The 22,522-nt window shown below is 58.3% G+C and overlaps 1 protein-coding gene across 5 annotated transcripts; it reads left to right on the top strand.

Moving 5' to 3' along the window:
* The first annotated feature begins 4,274 nt into the window (after positions 1-4,274).
* On the top strand, positions 4,275-19,465 carry SLC4A1 (solute carrier family 4 member 1 (Diego blood group)). 5 transcript variants are annotated; one of them, XM_045489154.1, is made up of 20 exons: positions 4,275-4,384; positions 7,929-8,011; positions 8,137-8,227; positions 9,271-9,332; positions 10,199-10,379; positions 10,481-10,616; positions 11,065-11,191; positions 11,331-11,415; positions 11,568-11,770; positions 12,239-12,443; positions 12,868-13,080; positions 13,260-13,408; positions 13,501-13,695; positions 15,030-15,203; positions 15,645-15,734; positions 16,196-16,362; positions 16,870-17,123; positions 18,063-18,232; positions 18,327-18,503; positions 19,179-19,465. In XM_045489154.1, the coding sequence occupies exons 2-20, from the start codon at positions 7,997-7,999 to the stop codon at positions 19,257-19,259; spliced, it is 2,775 nt and encodes a 924-aa protein (XP_045345110.1). In that variant the 5' UTR covers positions 4,275-4,384; positions 7,929-7,996; the 3' UTR covers positions 19,260-19,465. The 5 variants fall into 5 exon arrangements, with proteins under 5 accessions (XP_045345110.1, XP_045345109.1, XP_045345106.1 ...); XM_045489153.1 differs by having other exon boundaries at positions 10,151-10,379; XM_045489150.1 differs by having other exon boundaries at positions 10,139-10,379.
* Positions 19,466-22,522: the final 3,057 nt, after the last annotated feature.

Here is a 22,522-nt window from a genome sequence, read left to right as displayed (position 1 = left end):
CTGACAGTTCAGAGCCTGGAACCTGCTTCGGCTTCTGTGTCTCCCTCTCTCCCTGCCCTACCCCCAACTGTGCTCTGTCTCTCTCTGTCTCTCAAAAATGAATAAATGTTAAAAAAAATTTTTTTAAACAACCATTTCTTACGTTGATCCCACTGGAGGCCAAAGGCAAGCCATTGGTGAGAACTTGAGGTAGAATTTACCAGGGAGAGGACACTAACAGACTCCAGGTGAGGTTTCCCGGCTTCTCACTTGATTCAGGGTGGAGCTGAGCCATCAGCACAGCCAGCACCTCAGGTAGAAAGAGCTGGAACAGAGCTGGAGCCACAGAGAGCAAGGTTCAAACCTTGGCCCTATTACCTGCTATGTCACCTTAGGCAAGTTACTTAATCTCTCTGAGCCCCATTTTCCCCCATCTGTAAGATGGGAATGAGAAGGCATTCCTCAAATAATTATTGTGGGGGAGTCGTTCATTCATTCAGTACAAATTCATTACCTTTGCCTGTGCCAGGCACTGTGCTAGGCCCTGGAGATACAGTGATAGACACAAGCCCTTGCAAAAAACTTGCCCTTGTGAAATTGATGTTCCGGTGGAGAGAGAATAACAAATAATGAAGCAGGAAACCATCAGCTGGTAGGAAAAAGAAGAGTATTTAGCAGGTGACATGATTCTGGCAGATTACTGGACACCCTCTAATTTTCATTTGCCTTTTCTTCCCGGGTAATAGAGCTCTGGATACACGACTTCCCCAAATAAAGACTACATTTCCCAGGCTCCCTTGAAGCCGAGTATAGCCATGTGACTAAGTCCTGGCTAATGGGGTGCGAGCAGAAAGTCTCCAGGAAATAGCCTGCAAGAGAAGGGGCACATCCTTCCTTACCCTTTCCTCCTCCCTGCTGGCTGGAATGCAGAAGTGATGGCTGAAGCTCAAGCAGCCATGATGAACCATGAAGAGAAAGCCACATGCCAAGGATGCCACAGAATAGAAGGTACCCGGGCGGGGTCCCTGACACTGCAGAGCACCATGCCAGCCGGGGAGCTCCAACCTCCAGATTTTACATCAAAGAGAAATAAACTCCCATTTTGCTTTAAACTGCTGAGATTTGGGGTTGTCTCTGACACATAGTCCACACTGATTTTCCTTGACGCAGTAAGAGTGGCTGGAGGTTATCTCAAAATGGATGGTCAAAGAAGGTCTTTTGCAGGGGGTGACATTGATCTAAGGCCTGAATGGTGAGAAGGAGTGGGGGGGGGGGAGGAGCATCCAGGCAGGGTGGGGAGAGACAGGCAGGAATGATGCAGGTGCCTCGATGGAGCAGCAAAGGGCCGGAGTGGTCTGTAGCAGGGGGAGTCACGACGGGGGAGTCACGGGGGAGCACCCCTCTGAGTGCTGGGTGGCACCTAGGGGGCTCGAGTGAACCAGGAGACCAGATGGGAGGCTCCTGGGGTGATTGAGGAGTGGGGCGGTGGGGTTTAGGACTCCGAGGGAGGAGGGTTGGGCTGATTCATCCCTGAACACCTTTCCAGTTCCAGTCCCATCCCCCACCTCCCCTCTCCTCCCCCCCTCCCCCCACAGCCCTCACCTGCCCTAATGGCGACTCGTCCAGTCATAATGTGCAGGGATTACTGCCCCACTTCCATTAACCCCCAAATGGCTCTGCACCCCCAACTCACGCGGTTCCTTATACCTCTGGTCCTTCCACATGGGAGTCCTTGCTTGCTCTTCTGATGCACTTTCCTAAGACTCAGCTCAGAAGACTCCCTGGGGACATCTCCACTTTCCAATCACTCGTCCCTCAGGCCCCCCATCCTTTTCACACACCTGTGATTGCACGGCGTGGTTGTTAGGTGCTGCCAGCCCCACTGGGTGTGAGCTCCTGGAGGGTGGATACTCTGTCCCCGCGGCTCCTTCTCCCTCCACAACTCAGTCCCTTACCTGTGCCCCCGGCAGATTATGCTTCCCATTTTCATCGCATTAGGTGTTCACAACAGCCCAGAGAGGAACACCAAGAGTGGAGAGATGATAGGCCAGCTCAAGGTCACATATCCACCGAGGTCCCAAAGCCTCCTGCCCCTACAGTTTCCCTGAACCCAAATGTCCCAGCCATGGGGTGCTTCCGCATGGTTTGAGTCCCCAGTCCGTGAGGGCATAGGAAGTCATATCTTCACCGGGGAATACCCATGGACCCCTCCAGGTCAGCTGGCCAGACCCTGTCCTCTCTGCCAGCCTCCCGGCTCCCTTCAGTGGGTCACCCCATGCCATCTGGATGCCTCACCTCAGCAGCCCCTGCAAACCACAGTCCTCTTTGCCCCGAATGTGGGCCCAGATCTTCCCTTCAGTGCCTGCAGGGGACTGTCCAGCAAGGCTTTGCTGGGGACTTGGGGAGAGCAGCCAAATTCATCCAGTGGGTACCGAAGAGCAGGTGTGAGACTGTGACACGTGTCTGCCTTCAGCGGTCATGGGCCCACGCTGCTCCACCTCATTGCCAAGTCCACGGCAAAGGACAGCTCACCAGGTTGCCATGACACCCCTCCTTCTCGTGTGGCATCTCAGCCTCTGCTCCTTCAGGCCAAGAAAGAGAAGGCAGCCTCCTTTCTGTGGCCGCTGCCTCACCTCTCACTGAGGACAGGTGACATCCAGGACGACGGGAAATGAGAAAGTCCCATCCCCCTTCAGGAGAACAGCGCTCTCCGCCCGGAGGTTCTCCCTCTGGGACAACCCATCCCAGCCCGTGGTCTTGGGCTGTGTGGTCTGGCATAACATCGTATAATGAATGTAACCAAATCACCGCTCGCGGTGCACCCCCCAGGCCCGGCCTGGGGGTCCATCCTTGGCTTCCCTTGTTCCTGCTGACACTTGGCCTTGGCTCCCAACCTTCCATGAGCACAGACTTGGACAAAGACCCCATGGACCTTGGGGAGGGCTCTTCCCTTAGCACTAGGAAGTACCTGGGGGTTGGGGGGGGGGGCGGGTAGGGGTAGGGGGTGGCAACAAGGACTCCACTTGACATTCTATCACTCTCGTTGCCTTCTCTGGGACCTGTGGAGGCTGCAAGGATCCGGTGTGACTGCCAGGTGAAGCCCCCAGCACTGTGTTCGTACGCAGGAGGTCGGCTCCGTGTTCCTGCCCCTTTCCCTCTCCTCTGGGCTGGCGCAGTGCAGGTTTGCGGTCGAGACCCAGGAAATGGCAGCGAAATTGCTAGATATGCCAGCTCTCTGTCCCTGTCTGAGTCTGAAGCAGGGAGCCCCCGGGCTGGTAGCCCCAGAACTAGGTACTCTCACTTTACTGTAAGGACACTGAAGCCCACAGAGGGCAGGCACTTGCCCAGGGTCCCACGGCCGGTCAGTTTTGGTGCTGGGCTAGGATGGTTTCCTCTCTCGGCGCCCAGAGCAGTATCTACAAACGCCCCTTTCTGTCTGCTTCCAAGCCTCTCTTCATTCGTGCCAATCTGAACTCATCTTTCAGTCTCTGCTTCTTTAGCAACCAGAGCCCGGGAACAGGTGACTGGCCCCAGCACCCCCAGGAGCAGAGGCAGCCCTGCTGGGGGGTGGGGTGTGGGCAGGGGCACGGCGGGGGCCGAGAATGCAGGCTGCTCTGGCCTGGGGGCCTGGGCCAGGCTGCCGACAGAGGAACCAGTGTGCCCAGACATTGGGGCTTTGTGAGCTAGGAGCTCTGTGTGGGGAAGGTTGTTTTTGTTGACCTGACATTGTTTCAGGTTGACTGAATGGCAGAGTTTTAGCATCCAGGGGCCGGCTCTTCAGTGCCATCCAGGGTCTTGGGGAAAGAGGGTGGCTAGGGAGCCCTCGTCCGGGGCAAGAAGGGGAGGGGGCTGCCTGGACCCTGTGTACACTGAGCAGGTCCCCGTGGGCAAGGCCATAGAGCAAGAGCAAGTTCTGAGCCAAGAGAGAAGAGAGAAGGCGCCCATGCATCTTGGGGCCGGAGCAGAGGAATCTGGCCAGAGCGAGGGCGGACAGATGCAGGACAGGGGCATCCAGAAGCTGGGGCAGACCTGCCATGAGGCTGGGAGCTCGAGAAGCCAGCCATCCGACCTTGGTCCACGAAGGAAGACCCAGGAGAGTCCTTGAGAGCCAGGAGGGCAGCCGGCGGCCCTGGGGGCTAGCTGGCTGGGGTGGGGTGGGCCAGACTCACAGCTGTCCAGATGTGTGTAAGAGATAACTCTGTTTACTGGGCACCCAGAAGGAGCCGGGCGGGGGGTGGGAAGGGGCTCCCGGGACCGTGGGGCGGGCAGATTAGGAGGCGGGGGCATGAGTCAGGGGTTTGGGAGCCAGGACCTGGTGCTGTTAGAGCAGGTGTGAGCTCGGCTGGTTGCAGAGAACACCGGTGGCTTCAGGAGTTCGCTGAGGGACCCCGAGGCTCGTGAGCAGGTAAGCAGGGCCGGGAGGGGCTGGGGGGTGGCCTGCGGCACCTGTCCCGAGGGCTTCTGCAGGTGCACAGCCTGCATCTGTGTCTAGGTGGGCACAGGCGCCCAACCTCCAAGGGAGGGGGGGGTGCGGGTGGGTGGGTTGAGAACGTAAGATGTGTGTTGTTACCCCTAAGGGCACAAGCCCATTGGCACCTACAGCTGGAGAGCACAGGGCTGCAGGTGTTAGGAAAAAGAGACTGGCACGTAGCAGCAGAGGTGTGTGGCTGGAGTGGGGGTGGGGGGCAAATCTGATCCACCCCCAAGTGTGGGTCCTTGTCAGGCTCCTATTTACCAGTCCCACCGGTCTTACAGCCCAGCTCCCTCTTTCCTCCACGTGTGGGGACGTACGGGCCATCCGATCTCCCTCTTGCGAGGAAAGTTGGCCACTGACAGTGCTTCCCGTATGGGATGCTTGCAGGGGAGTTGACCAGGCAGACCCAGCACCGGGCCCATCCTAGAGAGTGTTTGGGGGGGAAAGGAGGAGTCCCCCATCACCCAAGGATCTCAAAGCATTTAGGCTAATTCCATGGGAATTGAAGGAAAATCAGAGACATAGGTGAAGAAAGCAAGTCTGACCTTGATCCCCAGTCTCAGTGATAATGACGGCAAACTTGTACACTGAGCTCTTTGTGCGTCAGTCGTTATTCTAAGTGCTTTACTCAGTGCTACAACAGGCTTATAAGGTAGGTATCGATATCACCCCCACTTTACAGGCGAGGAAACCAAGGCACAGAGAGGTTGAGTCACTTGCCCGAGGTCACGCAGGCAGTGGCAGGGCTAGGATCTGAACCCAGGCAGTCTGACTGCGGGGTTCACGCTCTTAACCACTAGTGCTGAACAGCTTAGAGCTGTTTTCTCTTCTAGGAGGCAGCTCAGCATGATGGCTAGAGATGTGGCTGGAGTCAGCTGGGCCAGGGTTTAAACCCGCCTCTGATACCTACCTACCACAGGACCAAAACAAGTTAACCCTCCTGAACCTCAGCTTTCTCATCTGTAAAACGGGGTTAATGACATTACCCATTTCACAGAGTAGTTTGGGGACTGTAGGAGATAAGGCAGTACAGCTCTGTGCGGTGTGGGGGCGATTACACAAAGGCAGTGCTATGCCACCAGGGAGCCCTCCCCATCATCTGGTCAACCCCCTCCCCCCCCCCCCCCCGCCCCATCCCAGACCCCAGCCTCTGCCAGCTGTGCTCCACCTCTGGAGCCTCTGCCATCTGGGCTCCAGATGCCCTGCTCACCGTTATCTGGCCTTGCCCTGGCTGGTTGGATGGCCAGGTGTTTGGGGAGTTTCCAGACACAGGGCAGGGATCGGGTTCCAGGCTCTTATCAGTGTGAGGCCCGCAGCTGCAGGGGGTGACTGGGCCTAGTGGGACCAGCAATCTGGGTCATGGGTGCACCCTGTAAGGCCCCAGATGCGTTCAATATCCCCCGTTCTCCTCTCTGCTGTCTCACTGAAGTCTCAGAACCCTGGCCGGAAGGCCCTCCCCATTGTACAGATGGGATGACTGAGGCCTGGAGAGAGGCTGGGGGCTGCCCAAGGCTATTCGGCCAGTCAGTGGCAGACAGGCTGCTTCCTGTGGCTCTGCACGGCCCCTCGGACCAACCCACTTCTCAGAAATGGAGGCCACAGTCCCAGCCTCACAGGTGGGACTTTTAGCCCCTAAGGCTTAATACCCTTGAGACTGCTAGGGATCTGAGGCCCAGGCCGGGGCAAGGCCAGAGAAGGGAGGAAGGAAACAAAGACGGGAGAAGAGGAAAGAGAGGGACAGGAGAGGGAGAGAAAAGGCTGTGTGACAAGGGTCCTCAAGGGCCGTGCCCTAGTCTTCACTTCCCCTACCACCACCGCAAGGCAGGGACCCCTGCCTTTCTCAGTCTGGCGGGCCTCTGTCATGCCCTCTCCCTATCTCTTGGGACCCCAGCACCACCCACTCCTCGGAAAGAAATTTCTCTGTCCCGTTCTCTCTGTGTACCCTCCCTGCCCTCTTCCCTCAGCCTTGTCTGGCGCGGTCCCACCTCTGCCCTTTGGGCAGCCACTCCTCAGACCCGGACTGTCCTTCCCCACTTCTCAGCCCTTCAGGTCCTTCAGAGCTTCTCGGCCCAGCCCCAGGGTCCCCCTCCTTGGAGCCACCCCACCCCCAACCCCACCTGTAGGTCCTTCCTACCCTTCGTCCTGCCCTACGATCCTTGGCCCCCAACACGTTCTGCTCATCTCTTGTTTGTCTGGGGGACTCGTTATCTCCCGGCGCCCTCAGCCTGTCACGCGTTCCCAGTTTGCGGTCCCAGTCAGGGCCGGGAGCTTCTCGAGGGGAGGGACAGTTGTCTTGTTCATCTCAGCTCCGTGCGGGCACGGAGCGGGCATGTTTGTCGACCTGACCCGAATCGCCGTTGTCGCGACACCCAGGGCTTCAGTGGGTGAGGGGGAAAGGGAGCCCCTCCACGCCCAGTCCGGGGCCACCCTAGGGGACCTCTGTGCTCCCCTGAGGCTGGTCCTCATGTTCCTGGAGTGACCATGCCTCCCTCTCTGCCAGAGCCGCAACTGAGCAAATGGAGGCGAGGGGCTCAGCCGTCTCTTGGCCGAGTCCCAGGCATCCTGACTCCCCAGTCCCAGAGGCACAAGCCTGCAGGGCAGAGCCACGCTTTACATTCATCCAAAACATATTTATTGGTGGCAACCATTCTTCTAGGAGTAGGGGATTAGTGGAGACTGAGTAGGGAGGGACTGAGACATAGATCTTGGCACTCGAGCGGCTTCCCTACTAGAGGCATCCTCAGATGATGTATACATAAATGAATCAAACAACCAGAAAACGACTGATCGGGTCAGTGAATGGCAGGGCGGTCAGGAAGGGAATCTGAAGAGCTGAGATGTGGGAAGGGATGAGGTGTGGGGGAGGGGCACCTGGGATGCGGGCAATTGCATGTGCAAAGGCCCTGGGGCAGGAAAGGGCTCGTAAGGCCAACGGGTTAGGTGGGGAGCGAGTATGAGAGATGAAGTGGGGGAGAGAAACAGGGCCATGTCATTCAGCACCTGTGAGCCACTCCCAAGGACGCTACAGCCCCATGCCCAGCAGAAAGTAGCTGTTTCTGGCAGAAGAGGGTATGTTGTGAAGACTGTCAGGGGAGCTAAGCTCCTTGAAGAAGAAACAGGTCATGTCCCCGGAGTTGGCTAAGTCCTGAGGATGGACAGGAAAAGAAGCCAGGTGAGGACTGGTGGCCGGAGGAAGGCGTTGAACCTGAAGGCCCTCCATCCTCTCAAACGCCCTTTGATCAATGCCAGCCAAGCTTCCTCTACCTGCCCCATCTCTCCTGGCCCCCGTGCACCCGCCCTCAACCTACAAATCTAGCTCCTTCCTCCAGGCCCCTCCGACACTTCTTCCCCTGAGCCCACTGTCTCCCAACACATGGGATCCCTCTCCACTCAAATGTAGCCTCCTCTGGGGGCGGGGGATCAGAAGACTCCGGGATGCCCTGTGTCTCACTCAGCTTGTGCTGCCCCACTGCAGGGACCAGCAGTGCGGGTTATGTTGGGAGCGCGGATCACCGCAGACAAATAGGAAATCTGGACAGCACCATGGGGGACCAGCTGGTGAGTCTTTCGTGGTACCTGCGGGGCTCCTATCTCGGGGCTCTGGGAACCCCGCCCTGGACCCCTGCCTTCGTGGTGGCTGGAGAAACCCTTCACAGCCCAGCCCTGATGGCCACTTCCCACAGGATGACTATGAAGAGGAGCTGGAGATCACTCTAGAACAGGAGGAGTATGAAGACCCAGACGTCCCCGTGTTTCAGGTGGAGGAGCCAGTGGGTGAGCCCCGTCTCTCTTTGTCTTGTTGGGATGAGGGGCTGAGCCCCAGACAGAGACGGATGGGCAACACGCCTTCTCCCTTCTCCACTACCTCCCCAGCCCCAGGGCCAGTTTCCCCACAATCCTGGCTGATTGAAGGATAAACAGAGTTTTGTTTGAAATGATCACAGGGGGTGACTGCGGGGGCGGGGTGGGGCGGGGGCCGGGCAGAACCAGTCACCCATGGCCAGGCCTTTCGATTTGGGACAGGGCAGCCAAGCCTGTCTGGGACAAGGGCAGGAGCCCACAGGCCACCTGTGCCCATCCAAGGCTGACTTCTTGGCCAGGCACCGGGTCTGTCCTGAGAGCATCGTTCTGTTTGGGGGTCTAGAGGTCCTGAGAAATGGGGGGGCCGTGGGGACCCTCCCAGGGCAGAGAGACATCAGGAAACCTTCCTGGCCCTGCCAAGGTCTCGGTTGGGGAGCCCCAGGTGGGGACCTGTTTACCGTCAACAGGACTTAAGTGCTGGCAATTGGTGTGGAAGATAAGAGGCCCCTCTGAGAAATGCGGGCTGGGAGAGGGGTGGGGGGTGGGGGCTATATAAGGTAGAGCCCACCCTGGCTCCCAGTGCTCCACCTGGAGACGGTGAGGAGTTTTGGGGCGGGTGGGATTGCTGAGGCTGGAGGGAAGAAGGTAGGGAATCTGGTCCCAGAAGGTGATGGGAGAGGAGGGCGATCCTAGGAGAATCCTGAGATTTGCTGCTCAGGACCCTGTACCTCGGAGGTGACCCTCTCTGTCACCGCTGAAGATGAGTCTCCAGGGTCGTCCACCATGCTTGGACGGGGCATGACAGAGCCAGGCCGGGCCAAGAACGGACACACGGGGGGCCACAGCCCATGGAGCAGCAGGGGTGGGGTGGGTGGGGTGCGGGCACCCCGGTCCTGCCCAGCGGCAAAGGGAGGGAGGCTTGCTGCGCTGAGGCTCACGGGCGGGGGGGGGGGTGCAGGACGACCCCGAGGGGGGCATTATCTGGGGGCAACCCTAACTGGCCTCCGGGTTTTCAGCTCACGAAGCCGAGCCGACAGCCACAGATTACCACATCACATCGTACCCAGAGACCCACGAGGTGAGGACCCCTGGGTTCCCCCAATTCTCTTTTCTGTGTTGCCCGTGGGGCCTGCCCTTCTACCAGGGGAAGGGAGGTGAAGAAGGACAGACACAGCTTTAGCATCGGCGAACCCCACCAACAGGTAGAGAAGGAGTGGGCACCCCGGGAAATAGGCAGAATGGGAGAGGACACCCCTCGCTGATGGGGTGCCCGGGGCCTTCTTCCACTGAGCAGGGAGAGCCCTGGGCAGAGATAAAGTAACTTCTGGGGACCTGCCCTCCCAGACCCTCTGGCCAGGCTGTCATGTGCTCCCTGGGGAAGCACAGAATGACATACGTGCCCCCTCTGCCCCGGCCCGCCAGGCCCCACACTTCCCTGCTGGGCATCAGACTGTCTAGCTGCTTGGGAAGTTGGGTCTGCCCTCAGCGAGGCTCCAGGGAGTGGTTCTCTGGCCCCAAGGACAGGGAAGGGCATGCCGAGCCCGCTCAACAGTCTTGAAGGCAGGAGATCCACCCGATGACCCCGAAGTCCTCCTTTCTCCTTTTCCTCCCAGGTGTCCTCTCTAGCACCCCTTTCGGTCCAGAGGTTCTCCAAATGCCTCTGAGATGGGGTGAGGAGGCCGGTCAGGGAGTCGGGGAATAGAGCCAGGGGTGTGGGCTGTACCCTTCCCCACACTTGCTGCCTCGCTCGACACGCCCAGGCTGCTGCTCCTGCCGGCCCCCCTCCTGAGCTCGGGGTCTGCCCCGAGTGCCTCCCAGGACCCCGGGCCTCCCCCAGACATCCCTCAGAGCCTGCTGAGTGTCCCCCATGTCCCGGGCTGCCAGTCTTCTCCCCAGGGCGCTGCTCTGGGCCCCGGAGACGAACTCAGGCCTGTGGGGCTGCAGGTCTACGTGGAGTTGCACGAGCTGGTGATGGATGGGAAGAACCAAGAGCTGCGGTGGGTGGAGGTCGCACACTGGATGCGGCTGGAGGAGAACCTGGGGGAAGACGGGACCTGGGGCTGCCCGCACCTGTCCTACCTGACCTTCTGGAGCCTCCTGGAGCTGAGGAAAGCCTTTGCCAAGGGTGAGCCCTGCCGGGTGCCTCTGCGACCCTGCACCTACGGCTCGGTGGAGGGGAGGAGGGCCAACGCCCGGCCGCCCGGCTCACCCCGCCACCCCTTGCAGGTGCTGTCCTCCTGGACCTGCCAGAGACTTCCCTGGCGGGGGTGGCCAACCAGCTGCTGGACAGGTTTATCTACGAGGATCTGATCCGGCCTGACGACCGAGAGACACTGCTCCGGACCCTGCTGCTCCAGCACAGGTGCCCCTGTCTGCCAGGACCTGGACTCCACAGCCAAAAGGCCCACCTCCCCAGCCTGCCTGCCCCGAGCTCTCCCTAGAGGCCCGGGTGGCCCCTCCCCCACCAGGCCAGGGCCCACTTTTCTCCACGATGGCTCCTGCCTCGGACACCTCTTGGGGGGTGACCATGTCTCCACGCTCAGATCTGGGGGGCTACTGGTCCTCAGGAGGCGAGACTCTCAAGGCCCTTCCCTCCATCCCTCCTGGCCCCACCTCGTCCTTCCAGACGGAGGCCACCTGCTGGCATCCACCCCGTCCTTCCACAGGAGGCCAATTGTCCTCCCGTCCCGGGGTTTCTCTAGTCTGGTCACTGGGGAGCCCTGCTTGATCCCTGCCACCACGGGTCTCCACCCTATTAACAGCCCGGCCCGAACAGCTCTCTCAGTCCGCATCCCCTGTGTTTCCTGCAGCCATGCCAGAGACCTGGAGGACTTGGGGGGTATGAAGCCCACAGTTGTGACGAGTTCTGGGAACCCCTCAGAGCCTCTGCTTTCCCAGCAGCAGCCCTCGTTAGAGACGAAGCTCTTCTGTAAGAAGGTGAGGCTGTACCAGGGGTGAGGGGAGCGCTGGAGAGCTCCCAACCTGAACATGCAGAGACATGACAGTGGTTAGGGAAGGAGGGGGCTGGATGCTCAGAGTGGCCAGAGGCGTCCCCTCACCACCCTCCTTCCAACAGGGAGAGAAAGACATAGAAGAACACTCAGCATCTGGAATTCTGGAAAAGATACCCCCAGATTCGGAGGCCACCCTGGTGCTAGTGGGTAAGGAGCTGGTGCCCCCTTTCCCTCCGCACCCTCTGCTTCTGCCTCCCGGCCCGGCCCAGCCTTCCTCTCCCTGAGCCCGGCCCCAGCAGCCCCCCCTCAGCCTGGCCTGACCACCCCACCCCCCACCCCGTCACCCCTTCCCCTCGCAGGCCGAGCGCAGTTCCTGGCGCGCCCCGTGCTGGGCTTCGTGCGGCTGAAGGAGGCCTCCTCGCTGGAGGAGGCCCCGTTGCTGGAGGAGGCCGTGCGGCTCCAAGTGCCCGTGCGCTTCCTCTTTGTGCTGCTGGGACCTGAGGCCCCCCACATCGACTACACCCAGCTGGGGCGGGCTGCTGCCACCCTCATGTCCGAGAAGGTGAGGAGGGGCTGGCGAGGGCCGGGGGAGCCTGAGGCGGGGCGGCCGCTGACGTCACTCACTGGACCGGCCTGGGCCACTTTAGTTCTGCTGGTCTGGCACATGCGGTCTAACCCAGCTGCTTCCACCCTGTGTGGCCAGGGACAGGTAGTCCAGGGCTCCTGTGCTCTGGCCCAGCCCTGCCTGATCTGGCCTGGTCTGGTGTGGCCACTCTGACCCGGTTCCGGCGGGTTAGGTCCGGCCTGGTCTGGCCCAGCCTCCTTTCTCCTTTCCCCACTCGAGGCCCTGTCTGCCTCCCCAAAACCCTTTTGTGGTGGGCATAAAGGTGAGGGGGGCAGCAGGAAAAGCAGTTCCTGGCACGAAGGAGCTGGGGGAGAGGGTTCTGGTTCCTGGAGGCCCTGAATGTGGCCTCTTGGGTCCTTTCGTCTAGCAGGTGCGGGCAGCCCTGACCCTCTCTCCGGCCCCCAGGTGTTCCGCATTGAGGCCTACCTGGCCCAGAGCCGGGACGAGCTGGTGGATAACCTGGAGGAGTTTCTGGACTGCAGCCTGGTGCTGCCTCCCTCCGAAGTCCCCTCTGAGAAGGCCCTGCTCAGTCTGGTGCCCGTGCAGAGGGAGCTGCTGCAGAGACGAGTAGGCACTGTCAGGCAGGAGCCCAGACTCTACAAGGGCCTAGGTACCTACCCTGCAGCCCCCACAGACCCTCAGCTCCCCCGGCGCAGCCCTGCGGGACCCTGCCTCCCCTCCTCTCTGTCTTCGTGTCTCCCAGCCTCCTGGGAGGCCACTCCTTGGCCACTCCCTTCCCATCAGAAGATTCTCCCCTCAGGGCTCCTGGGTCGCTCAGCTCAGTCGGTTGGGCGTCCGGCTCTTGATTTCAGCTCAGGTCATGATCTCACAGTTTGCGAGTTTGAGCCCCTTGTTGGGCTCTGCGCTCACAGCTCGGAGCCTGCTTGGGATTCTCTCTCTCTCTTCTCTCTCTCTCTCTCTCTCTCAAAAAATAGATAAATGAGCATAAAAAATAAAGATTCTCCCCTCGATTCCTCTCTCCCCACACATCCTGCTGTTACCCCCTGTGACCACGGTCCTGTCCTTGACTGCAGATTTGAATGGGGGTCCAGAGGTCCCTGGTGGCCAGGAAGACCCTCTACGGCGGACAGGCCGGTTCTTTGGGGGCCTGATACGCGACATCAAGCGCCGCTACTCCCACTACCCGAGTGACATCACAGACGCGTTCAGCCCCCAGGTCCTGGCTACCGTTATCTTCATCTACTTTGCTGCCCTGTCACCGGCCATCACCTTCGGCGGCCTCCTGGGTCAGTGCCTCCACATGGCCCCCCCCACCCTCACCTCTGACCCTTTGGCCTCCGTGTCGGCCCTGTCTTCCATCCCGATCTGACGGTCGGGGCCCCTGCACCAGCCTGCCCGTGAAACGCTCTATTGGCCCTTGGGAATGACCTCTTGACCTTGACCACACTGTAACTTCTACCCACAGGAGAAAAGACCTTTAACCACATGGGGGTGTCGGAGCTGCTCATCTCCACTGCGGCCCAGGGCATCATCTTCTCCCTGCTCGGGGCTCAGCCGCTGCTGGTGGTTGGCTTTTCAGGACCCCTGCTCGTGTTCGAGGAAGCCTTTTTCTCGGTAGCTCTGTTCTGGCCCTGACCCCACCTGCCTGACGCACGCACGGTGCCTGGGCCCGCCCGCTGACCCAGCCGCCTCTCCCGCCCTTGCAGTTCTGCAGCAGTAACAACCTGGAGTACATCGTGGGCCGCGTGTGGATCGGCTTCTGGCTCGTCCTGCTAGTGGTGCTCATTGTGGCCTTCGAGGGCAGCTTCCTGGTCCAGTTTATCTCCCGCTACACCCAAGAGATCTTCTCCATCCTCATTTCCCTCATCTTTATCTCTGAGACCTTCTTCAAGCTGATCAAGGTAGGGGCCACGGGAGTGTCGACAAGCACGTGTGACTCTGTGCACACGCCATGTGACCGTGTGTGTCGCTGCGCACATGTCCCTATGGCACTCGTGTGGCTGTACCTTCACAGTGTGTGGCCGTGACCGCATTCCTGTTGACTCCTGCTGCCTGTGGGCCGGTGCTCTCTTTTTTGAGAGGGAGGGAGAGAGGGAGTGTGAGCAGGGGAGGGGCAGAGGGAGAGAGAGAATCCCAAGCAGACGCCACACCCAGCACGGAACCCAACATGGGGCTCAATCTCACGACCCTGGGATCATGACCTGAGCCGAAATCAAGACTTGGATGCTTAACACATTGAGCCCCCCAGGACCCCTGTGGGCTGGTACTCTTGCTGTGACTGCATAGTGCCTGTGCCTCTGTGCGCCCATGTCCAGTCCTGCATGCCGTCTCTACACTCACCCCCAAGAACCACAGGGCCTGTGGTTGGAGCACCCTGCCTCCTCACCTCAGTCACCTTAAACTATGCCCACCTCTGCATCTGCATTTTATATGGAGGAAGGGTGGACGATGCGTGTCTGCCCCTGATTCTGCTAGTTGGTGGGGCTTTCTGTTTCCAAGTCTTTGAAGCCCTTTTTAGGAACCTCCTTGGCATTTGTTTCCTGCCCACCAGCCTTCTCAGGTCTCCCAGTCCCTGAGTGCTCACGTGCACACAAACATGTACTCATTGCCACCATGGCTTAACCCCACCCAAGCTGAGCCTGCTCTCTACTCCTGAAAACTAAGCTATAGAATCCCATTGTCCCTCTGTTACCCTGTCAGTTGAGGAAGAAGATAAGTGGATGGATGGATAATAGATGGATGGATGGATGGATGGATGGATAGATAGATAGATGATGGACAGATTGATGGGTGGATGGATGGATAAATAGATAGATGATGGACAGATTGATGGGTGGATGGATGGATAGATAGATGATGGACAGATGGATGGATGGATGGATGGATAGATAGATAGATAGATGATGGACAGATTGATGGGTGGATGGATAGATAAATAGATAGATGATGGACAGATTGATGGGTGGATGGATGGATAGATAGATGATGGACAGATTGATGGATGGATGGATAGATGATGGACAGATTGATGGGTGGATGGATGGATAAATAGATGATGGACAGATTGATGGGTGGATGGATGGATAGATAGATGATGGACAGATTGATGGGTGGATGGATGATAGATAGATGATGGACAGATTGATGGATGGATGGATGAATGATGGACAGATTGATGAATGGATGATGGACAGATGGATGAAAGGGAATAGGATGCCTTGGTTTTCTGCTGCAGATCTTCCGGGACCATCCACTGCAGAAGGATTATGACTACAACGTGACAACAGTGCCCAAACCTCAGGCTCCCCTGCCCAACACAGCCCTCCTCTCCCTTGTGCTCATGGCTGGCACCTTCTTCTTAGCCATGATACTGCGCAAGTTCAAGAACAGCTCCTACTTCCCCGGCTGGGTGAGCACACCCTCCCCTCACCCTGCCCTTGCCTACACTGCCTTATCTCAGTCCAAAGCATGCCTCTAGGTTCCTCAGTGTCCTTAGCTCTCCTTCTTACCCTAGATTCCCGTTCCCCATTCCAAGCCTCCCTGGTCTCCTCCTCATCTAGGCTGCCACTCTTCAGGCAAGACCATCTCTCTTTCTTAGCATGTCCAGGCTGAGAACCTAGTGGGGAGCCAAGGACAGCTCTTAGAAAAGGGGTGGAGAAGCTGTGGGGCCAGAGGTGGGGCTGGGCCAGGGGCAGAAGAAAGGAAGCAGGTACATTGAGGTGCAGGACAGGGCATTAGATGTTGATGGACTCCCTGGGAAAAGCAAGGCGCCCTGGGCGAAGAAGGGGCAGGAGTGGGAGGCAGGAGGTAGGGAAACAACCAGGTACTGACCACTGATTTCTGCCTTCAGCTGCGACGGGTCATTGGAGACTTTGGGGTTCCCATCTCCATTCTGATCATGGTCCTGGTGGATTTCTCAGTCAAGGACACCTATACCCAGGTGACCCTCTCTCTCCACTGTTATTTCATTCTCCCAGTGTCCCCCTCCCAAGAATAGCTTTCCCAAACCCAAAGCCGGCTAGAACTACCCCTACCCATCCCTGCCTCCCCTGAGAGCCCCAAGTCCTTCCCACAGCCCTACAGGAGCCCTCTGACTGAAGCGAGGGTCTGGGGCAGATTCCCTCTTTACTCCAAAGAATCTGCTTTAGCCAGGCAGATCTGGGTATGAATCTCACTTCTGCCACCAAATAGCTGTGTGATGCCAGGCAAACCACATAACCTCTCTGATCCTGTTTCCTCATCTATAAAGCTGGGAATGAGAAGATGTACATAAAGGGCTTAGTGCAGTGACTGGGTACAAACCATAAGTAAGTTCCCAAGTGCCCAGGACCCTGGCTGGCCCTGCCTCCCTGCCCCCAGCCCCCTGCCCCCGGTGTTCTCACCAGCATCCCCCTCCCACAGAAACTCAGTGTGCCTAAAGGCCTCTCGGTGTCCAACTCCTCGGTCCGGGGCTGGATCATCCACCCGCTGGGCTTGTATTCGTCTTTCCCCATCTGGATGATGTTTGCCTCCGTCCTGCCTGCCCTCCTGGTTTTCATCCTCATCTTCCTTGAGTCCCAGATCACCACGTGAGAGCCAGGGTGGGGCCGAGCCTGGGAGGGTCCGAGGCGGGGAAAGCGACAGGCTCCGGGCAGGCATGACACCAAGGACTGAGCGCGAGTCTCAGTCAAACCTGTGGCCCTCCTGACAAGCAGGAGTGATGGATGGGCGGGGGAAGGTCCAGGTTTTGCGGGACGTGACACTGTATAATTTGGGGAAGCCTTTTTAAGAGGAAAAGGAGACAAAACGAGGTGCCAGAACTCAGAAGGGACCTGTACCAGCGAGGCTCCCTGAAGTTCAGCTGCATCAGCTGCTTGTAGACGTTCTAGATGATATCTAAAGATACTTCTACTCTTAGAGTCTGGATTCTCAAGAGGGGGTGGGAAGGAGGGGAGCAAGGAACTCTAAGGGAAATGAACACAGCAGGATAAATAAGATACAGAGGGACACAAGTATGGAGAAGGAAGGAGGGGCAAAGAGGGTGGGGGTAAGCGAGAGCACTGCTCACCCCTGACCTCACCCCCACCCCCCGCCAGGCTGCTCATCAGCAAACCAGAGCGCAAGATGGTCAAAGGCTCTGGATTCCACCTGGACCTGCTGCTAATTATCGGCATGGGCGGTGTGGGTGCCCTCTTTGGGTTGCCCTGGCTCAGCGCCACAACCGTGCGATCCATCACCCATGCCAACGCGCTCACCGTCATGGTCAAGGACAGCACCCCGGGGGCTGCACCCCAGATTCAATCGGTCAGGGAGCAGCGGATCAGCGGGCTCCTGGTCGCTGTGCTCGTGGGTGAGTAAGGGCTGGCCACACTCTCTACCACCCTCTGGCCTTGCTCCGGGCCCCCAGCCCCTGCCCGTTAGGATCCAGTGCCTTCTCCAGCCCTGCCCGCACTGTAGCCAGATCTCCCCGACGTACCCCCTGCCCGTGTCTCCCAGTGTCTGTTGTCCACATGAGGGAATTCTGGAGGAAATGCCCAAGGCACTGAGATGGACATCTGAGTCGAGGAAGGAGCAGGGGACTTCTCTAGATAGGACCCAGCATTCAGAGTTTTATCCAACAGAAGTTCAGTCAGTGAATGGTGGGTTCCAGCCCTGCCCTGCTGCTAACTTAGTAACCCTCCTCATCTCTGGGCCTCGGTTTCTCGGTCTGTACCATGAGAGGGTTCATTAGATGCCCCTGAAGTCTCTCTAGCTGGGCTGTTCTATGACTGATCCCAAGGGCAGTGCCCCAGGCATAATCTGGGGTGGGAGAGAAGACAGAGGGTCACTCGGGTTTGATCCAAGTTCTGGAGCAGCTGAGAGTCCGGCTGAGCTCAGTGTGGGCAGCGCCGCAGTCACTGATGGAGGAACCAGGGACGTTTCTTAAAGGAGGCAAAGTTGGTGTTAGCTGGAGGAGGGTCAGGGTTTGGATAGGCGGAGGGGGTTGGAGGCATTCTGGGCTGGAGCGATGGAAAAGTTGGGCTTCTCTGACCTCTGTGATCCCCTGAGGCTAAAAGAAAAGGCTTTGAAATCGGGCTGGCAGGAGTTTGACTCCCTGACCCGCCACTTAGTAGCTGCGTGGTTGCAGACATGTTGCTTCCCCCCTCTGGGTCCGTTTCCCCATCTGTAAAATGGGGGTAATACCTATTAAGAGGGCTTCATACGGTACCTATGGTTTCATTCCCCAGCCCCTGATGCTTCTGGCCCACTGGGGCCCCTGGGGGCTAAGAGCGTGTGCTTCTCCCCGCAGGTGTGTCTATCCTCATGGGGCCCATCCTGTCCCTCATCCCCCTGGCTGTGCTGTTTGGCATCTTCCTCTACATGGGGGTCACATCCCTCAGCGGCATCCAGCTCTTTGACCGCTTATTGCTTCTGTTCAAGCCGCCCAAGTACCACCCGGTCGTGCCCTACGTCAAGCGGGTACAGAGCCCTCCTGGCGGCCCGGCCCAGAGTGGGGTGGGGGGTTGCGGGGTGCCCGGGCAGGGCGGGCGGTAACCCCAGCCTCTGCCCGCAGGTGAAGACCTGGCGCATGCACTTGTTCACGAGCATCCAGATCATCTGCCTGGTGGTGCTGTGGGTCGTGAAGTCCTTCCAGGCCATCTCACTGATCCTGCCTTTCATCCTCATTCTCACGGTGCCTCTGCGCCGCCTCCTGCTGCCGCTTATCTTCAGGGAGCTGGAGCTCAAGTGTGTAAGTGTCTGCTCCCCTCCCCTCCCCTGCGCCCCCCACCCCCACCCCCCGCAGAGCTGCAGGGGGCAGGGAGGGGTCATCCCCGGGGCTGGCAGAATAGGAGGGGTGGGTCTGGAAACAAAGGAAGGCAGAAGGGCGCAGAGGTTAAGGTCTGGGTCTGGGGCTTGCGTCCAGATCCAGCACTGCCGCGTCCTAGTTTCTGACCCGGAACAAGTGGCTTCCTTTCTCTACGCCTTGGGTTTACTCACCTGTAACAGAAGTAATGGCAGGGTTGGAGAGAGTTAGGAAGCACACGGGCTGTGTTCCACACGAGCTGTCCTCACCGCTGGGGGACTGGTCCTGTGGTCTTGTAAGTCATTTTGGACAGTCTCTCCTCCAGTAGAATGCTTCCACAACGTGACAGTCGCTGTGGGGCTGCCCTGGCGAAGGGGTGCCCTGCCCACCCTCTGTAGGCCTTCTCCTGCCGGGGCACCGGATCCCCGGGGGCTCCTCGCCCATTGGACACCGCTCATCTGGACCAAACCTGGGGGCCGAGGGGGCAGGACATGACTCGTCCAAGGTTCAGAGAGAGCCAGGCCCTCTCCCTCCAGAGGCGCTCTCAGCCCTGGGGGGAGGGCTCATCTGCCCCGCCTCTCCCCGGAAGCTTACCCTCTCTCCTGTTACTCTACCCTCCAGCTGGATGCCGACGATGCCAAGCCGAACTTTGATGAGGAGGAAGGTCAGGATGAATACGACGAGGCGCCCATGCCCGTGTGAGGGGAAGGCCCAGGCCTCAGAGCCCCCTCCACCTTCCCGCCTCCCCTCTCTCCCAGGAAAAGCAGAAGTTCATGGGTATCTCATAGACTCTCATGTCCCTCCTGGGGTAGCAACTGGAGCCCTGGGGCTGTGGGTGGGGATGGAAGGAGTGACTAGTAAACCAGCTTTTATGGCTGGAGGTGGCCAGTAGGGCCCACATTAGGAAATTCGCTGTGTAGTCCCCTCCTGCTGCCACACGCCACGTGGGGTTCCCAAGCTGGAAGGCTCTGATCCGAGCCAACGTCTTCACAGCCAGCACAGACAGGGGCAGTGGCCGGGGAGGTGGAGGGGGTGAGGTTCAAATTCCTGCATGCTGTGCGACCTTGGGCAAGTCCTCCAGCCTCTGCTTCCTCTTCTGTAAAGTGGGTATAATTATAATAATACCCACGCTACAGGATGGCTACTGAGGACCAAAGATAAATGTGAAAAAGGAGCCTTGTCAACTTTGAAAGGACTGTCAGGCGGTATCTTCAGGCTGGCCCAAGGTCACATAGCTCCTGAGCTGTACAGCTGGGGTTTGAACCAGGTCTCCTGACTCTGAGGCCAGAGCCCTAGGCTCTATTTTAGTTACCCACCTTCCCATGCCTAGAGATGGGAAGGCTTCCTCTGAGGCCTGAGGCCAGGCTGTGCTAAGCAAGCGCAGCCTGCTGACTCCCCTTCCCTATTCCCACCCCCATCCCTTGGACCCTCTCGTCTGGGGCAGAGGGAGGTGTCCTGGTGAGGGCAAGGAGCAGGTGAAGACGCTGCAGTCAGGGCGGGGACCCAGGACTCCTAAGTGCTCACTCCCTCCTCCCATGCTCTCACTCAGTCCTGTGTTCATTCATTCTGCAAACACTGAGGGCCCTGGTCCCTGCAGATACAGGGGCAACCTAGAAAAGACTCTGCCCTGGGGTGGGGAATGGGGGCGGGGGAGGGGGGGCGGGAGGCGGTGATGCAGAGTCTGTGCTAGATTTGGATGGAGGGGGTGAGATCAGATGGGAGGGGGAAGGGAGGGAGGTTTGTAATTTATTGTTTGCGTATTTTCTAAGAGCTTTCATTGTACTTCGGCTTCACACAAATGCCCAGGCCTCCCGTTGGAGACGCACTGCCCACAACCTCACCCCAGCTGAATCTTGGGGAAAACCCAGATTTGACCAATTGGGGTAAGAGACAGTGGACTCTGCAGAAGAGGGGCATAATCTTTTTTCTTTTTCTTTTTCTTTTTCTTTTTCTTTTTTTTTTTTTTTTTTACAAAACAAACATATAAAAAGAGTGGAAAGAGCTGGAAGCGGTGAGAAATGGTTGAAACGGAGAATCAGGTGCCTTGGGCGCCCGATGGGAGGCTCTTGGGTGCATCCCTGAAGGCTGACAGCTGCCTCTCACCACTTCCCCATTCTATGCCTCAGCTTCCTCATCTGTAAAATGGTGACGATAATGGTACCTACCTTGTAGGATTCTTGTAAGGATGATATGAGACAGTGCATGTAAAGCGCTTGCTTAGCACAGCCTGGCCTCAGGCCTCAGAGGAAGCGCTCAATCAACCTTCGCTGCTGGTATTGTGATCCTCACTGGGGTGTCCCTGCCCCCTCCCTCCTTCTGCTCCTTGAACACCGCTCAGGAAAGTGGAAAGAAAGTCGCCCGCACTGCTAGCACCCTTCCCCTTGATGCTTGGGAGTAGGTTTTGCCAATAAATGCGTCTGTGGTGGAGTGACTGCCTTGCTGCAATTTCCCTCTGAGAGTCGGGGGTCCGAGGGGTCTTGGCCAGACCCTGTGGACACGGCACGCACGCCGTGGGGCTGGTGCCCAGAGTAACCCAGGGTGCGGGCAAGGAGGGCCAGGCTGGGGGGTGGCAGGGTGTATCCTGGGGGGAGGGATACAACTGGTGGCCCTGAGTCTTAGGGTGGAGAAGGCCAGCCGCCAGTGAGAGGGTGAGAGCAAGGGAAGACACATTACGCTCTGGACATCCTTCTTCGGAATGAGCAAGACCCAGTGGGCGGAGGGGCTGAAAGGACTGTCATCCGGTATCTTCAGGCTGGCCCTGTCCCTTGTACCATGGGCCCCACATCCCTTGGGGCCAATCAGCCCCTTGGCTTGCACGCATCAAGGTGGGCAGCGCCTCTGAGGGGCCTCGCCAGGGAGGGAAGGCAGTTTGCGCTCAGTTACGCAGGAACGGCGTCTCTTGACCAGCTTTTCCACTGGCCCTCACTCTGGTCCCCGTGGAAGACCACCAGCTTCCAGCAAATCTAGAAGGCTTCTGGGCCAGGTGTCACTCACCCCCTGGCCAGGAGGGTGCCAAAACATAAACCCTCCCCACACTTCTCAGCCTTCCAACGAGAGGTCAGCGCAGGGCTGGGCCGCCTGGCTTCCTTCCCTGCATCTATATTTACTTGCCGCCTATCCCCAGCTGACCCCTCCCAGGCTGCCCGGGACAGCCGCCAAAGGGCCAGAGAGCTACCTTGGCCCCAGGGAGAGCCGTCCTGGCTGTCCACCTCCTGCAAACAGCAGCTTCATGTCTCCACAGCAGCTGGCCCGGTCCTCAGAGCTCGCCAGAACCCCACTGGCCACCTTGAGCAGGCAAGGCATTAGGGAAGTGTGAAGGCCACAGAAATCAATCCCATCAACTTCCTGCCTGTCCTGAGGCCTTACTCCCTTTGCGCTTCCGGCCGCCCCCAACAGATGCCCTGTCCCACTCTCTCTACTGCCCACGTTTCCTCTAAGAGCTGTCCTTCTGCCCCCTCCAACCCCCCAATACATACACACTCCCTCAACATCTCTGCAGTTTTAAATCCTGCTCACCCACTCAACCCTTTCTCGAAGACTGCCTCAATGTGAATGGGCTGCCGAAACGAGGTCCACACTGCAGTGTGAACGCAAAATAACCCCCCTCAAGGTAAGAGAATAATTCAACAGAATCCAAAAGCTATACACCTGAAGACTTTCTCTCTCTCTTTTTTTTAAATATTTTAAAATTTTTAAGTAAACTCTACTCCACACATTGGGCTCGAACTGAGGACCCCAAGATCAAAAGTCACATGCTCCACTCAGCCAACTACGTACTCCTATACCTGAAGATTGCCTTTTTTTTTTTTTTTAATTTGAGAGAGAGAGAGAGTGCGTGTGTGTGTGTGTGTGTGTGTGTGGAGGAGAGGGGGCAGAGGGAGAGAGAGAATCTTAAGCAGGGTCCATGCTCAGTGGGGAGTCTGACGCAGGGCTCCCTCCCTAGTCCCTGGGATCATGACCTGAGT

This window comes from Leopardus geoffroyi, chromosome E1 (genome assembly GCF_018350155.1).
Source record: "Leopardus geoffroyi isolate Oge1 chromosome E1, O.geoffroyi_Oge1_pat1.0, whole genome shotgun sequence".
NCBI lineage: Eukaryota > Metazoa > Chordata > Mammalia > Carnivora > Felidae > Leopardus > Leopardus geoffroyi.
This window is presented reverse-complemented; position numbering and strand designations above follow the sequence as displayed.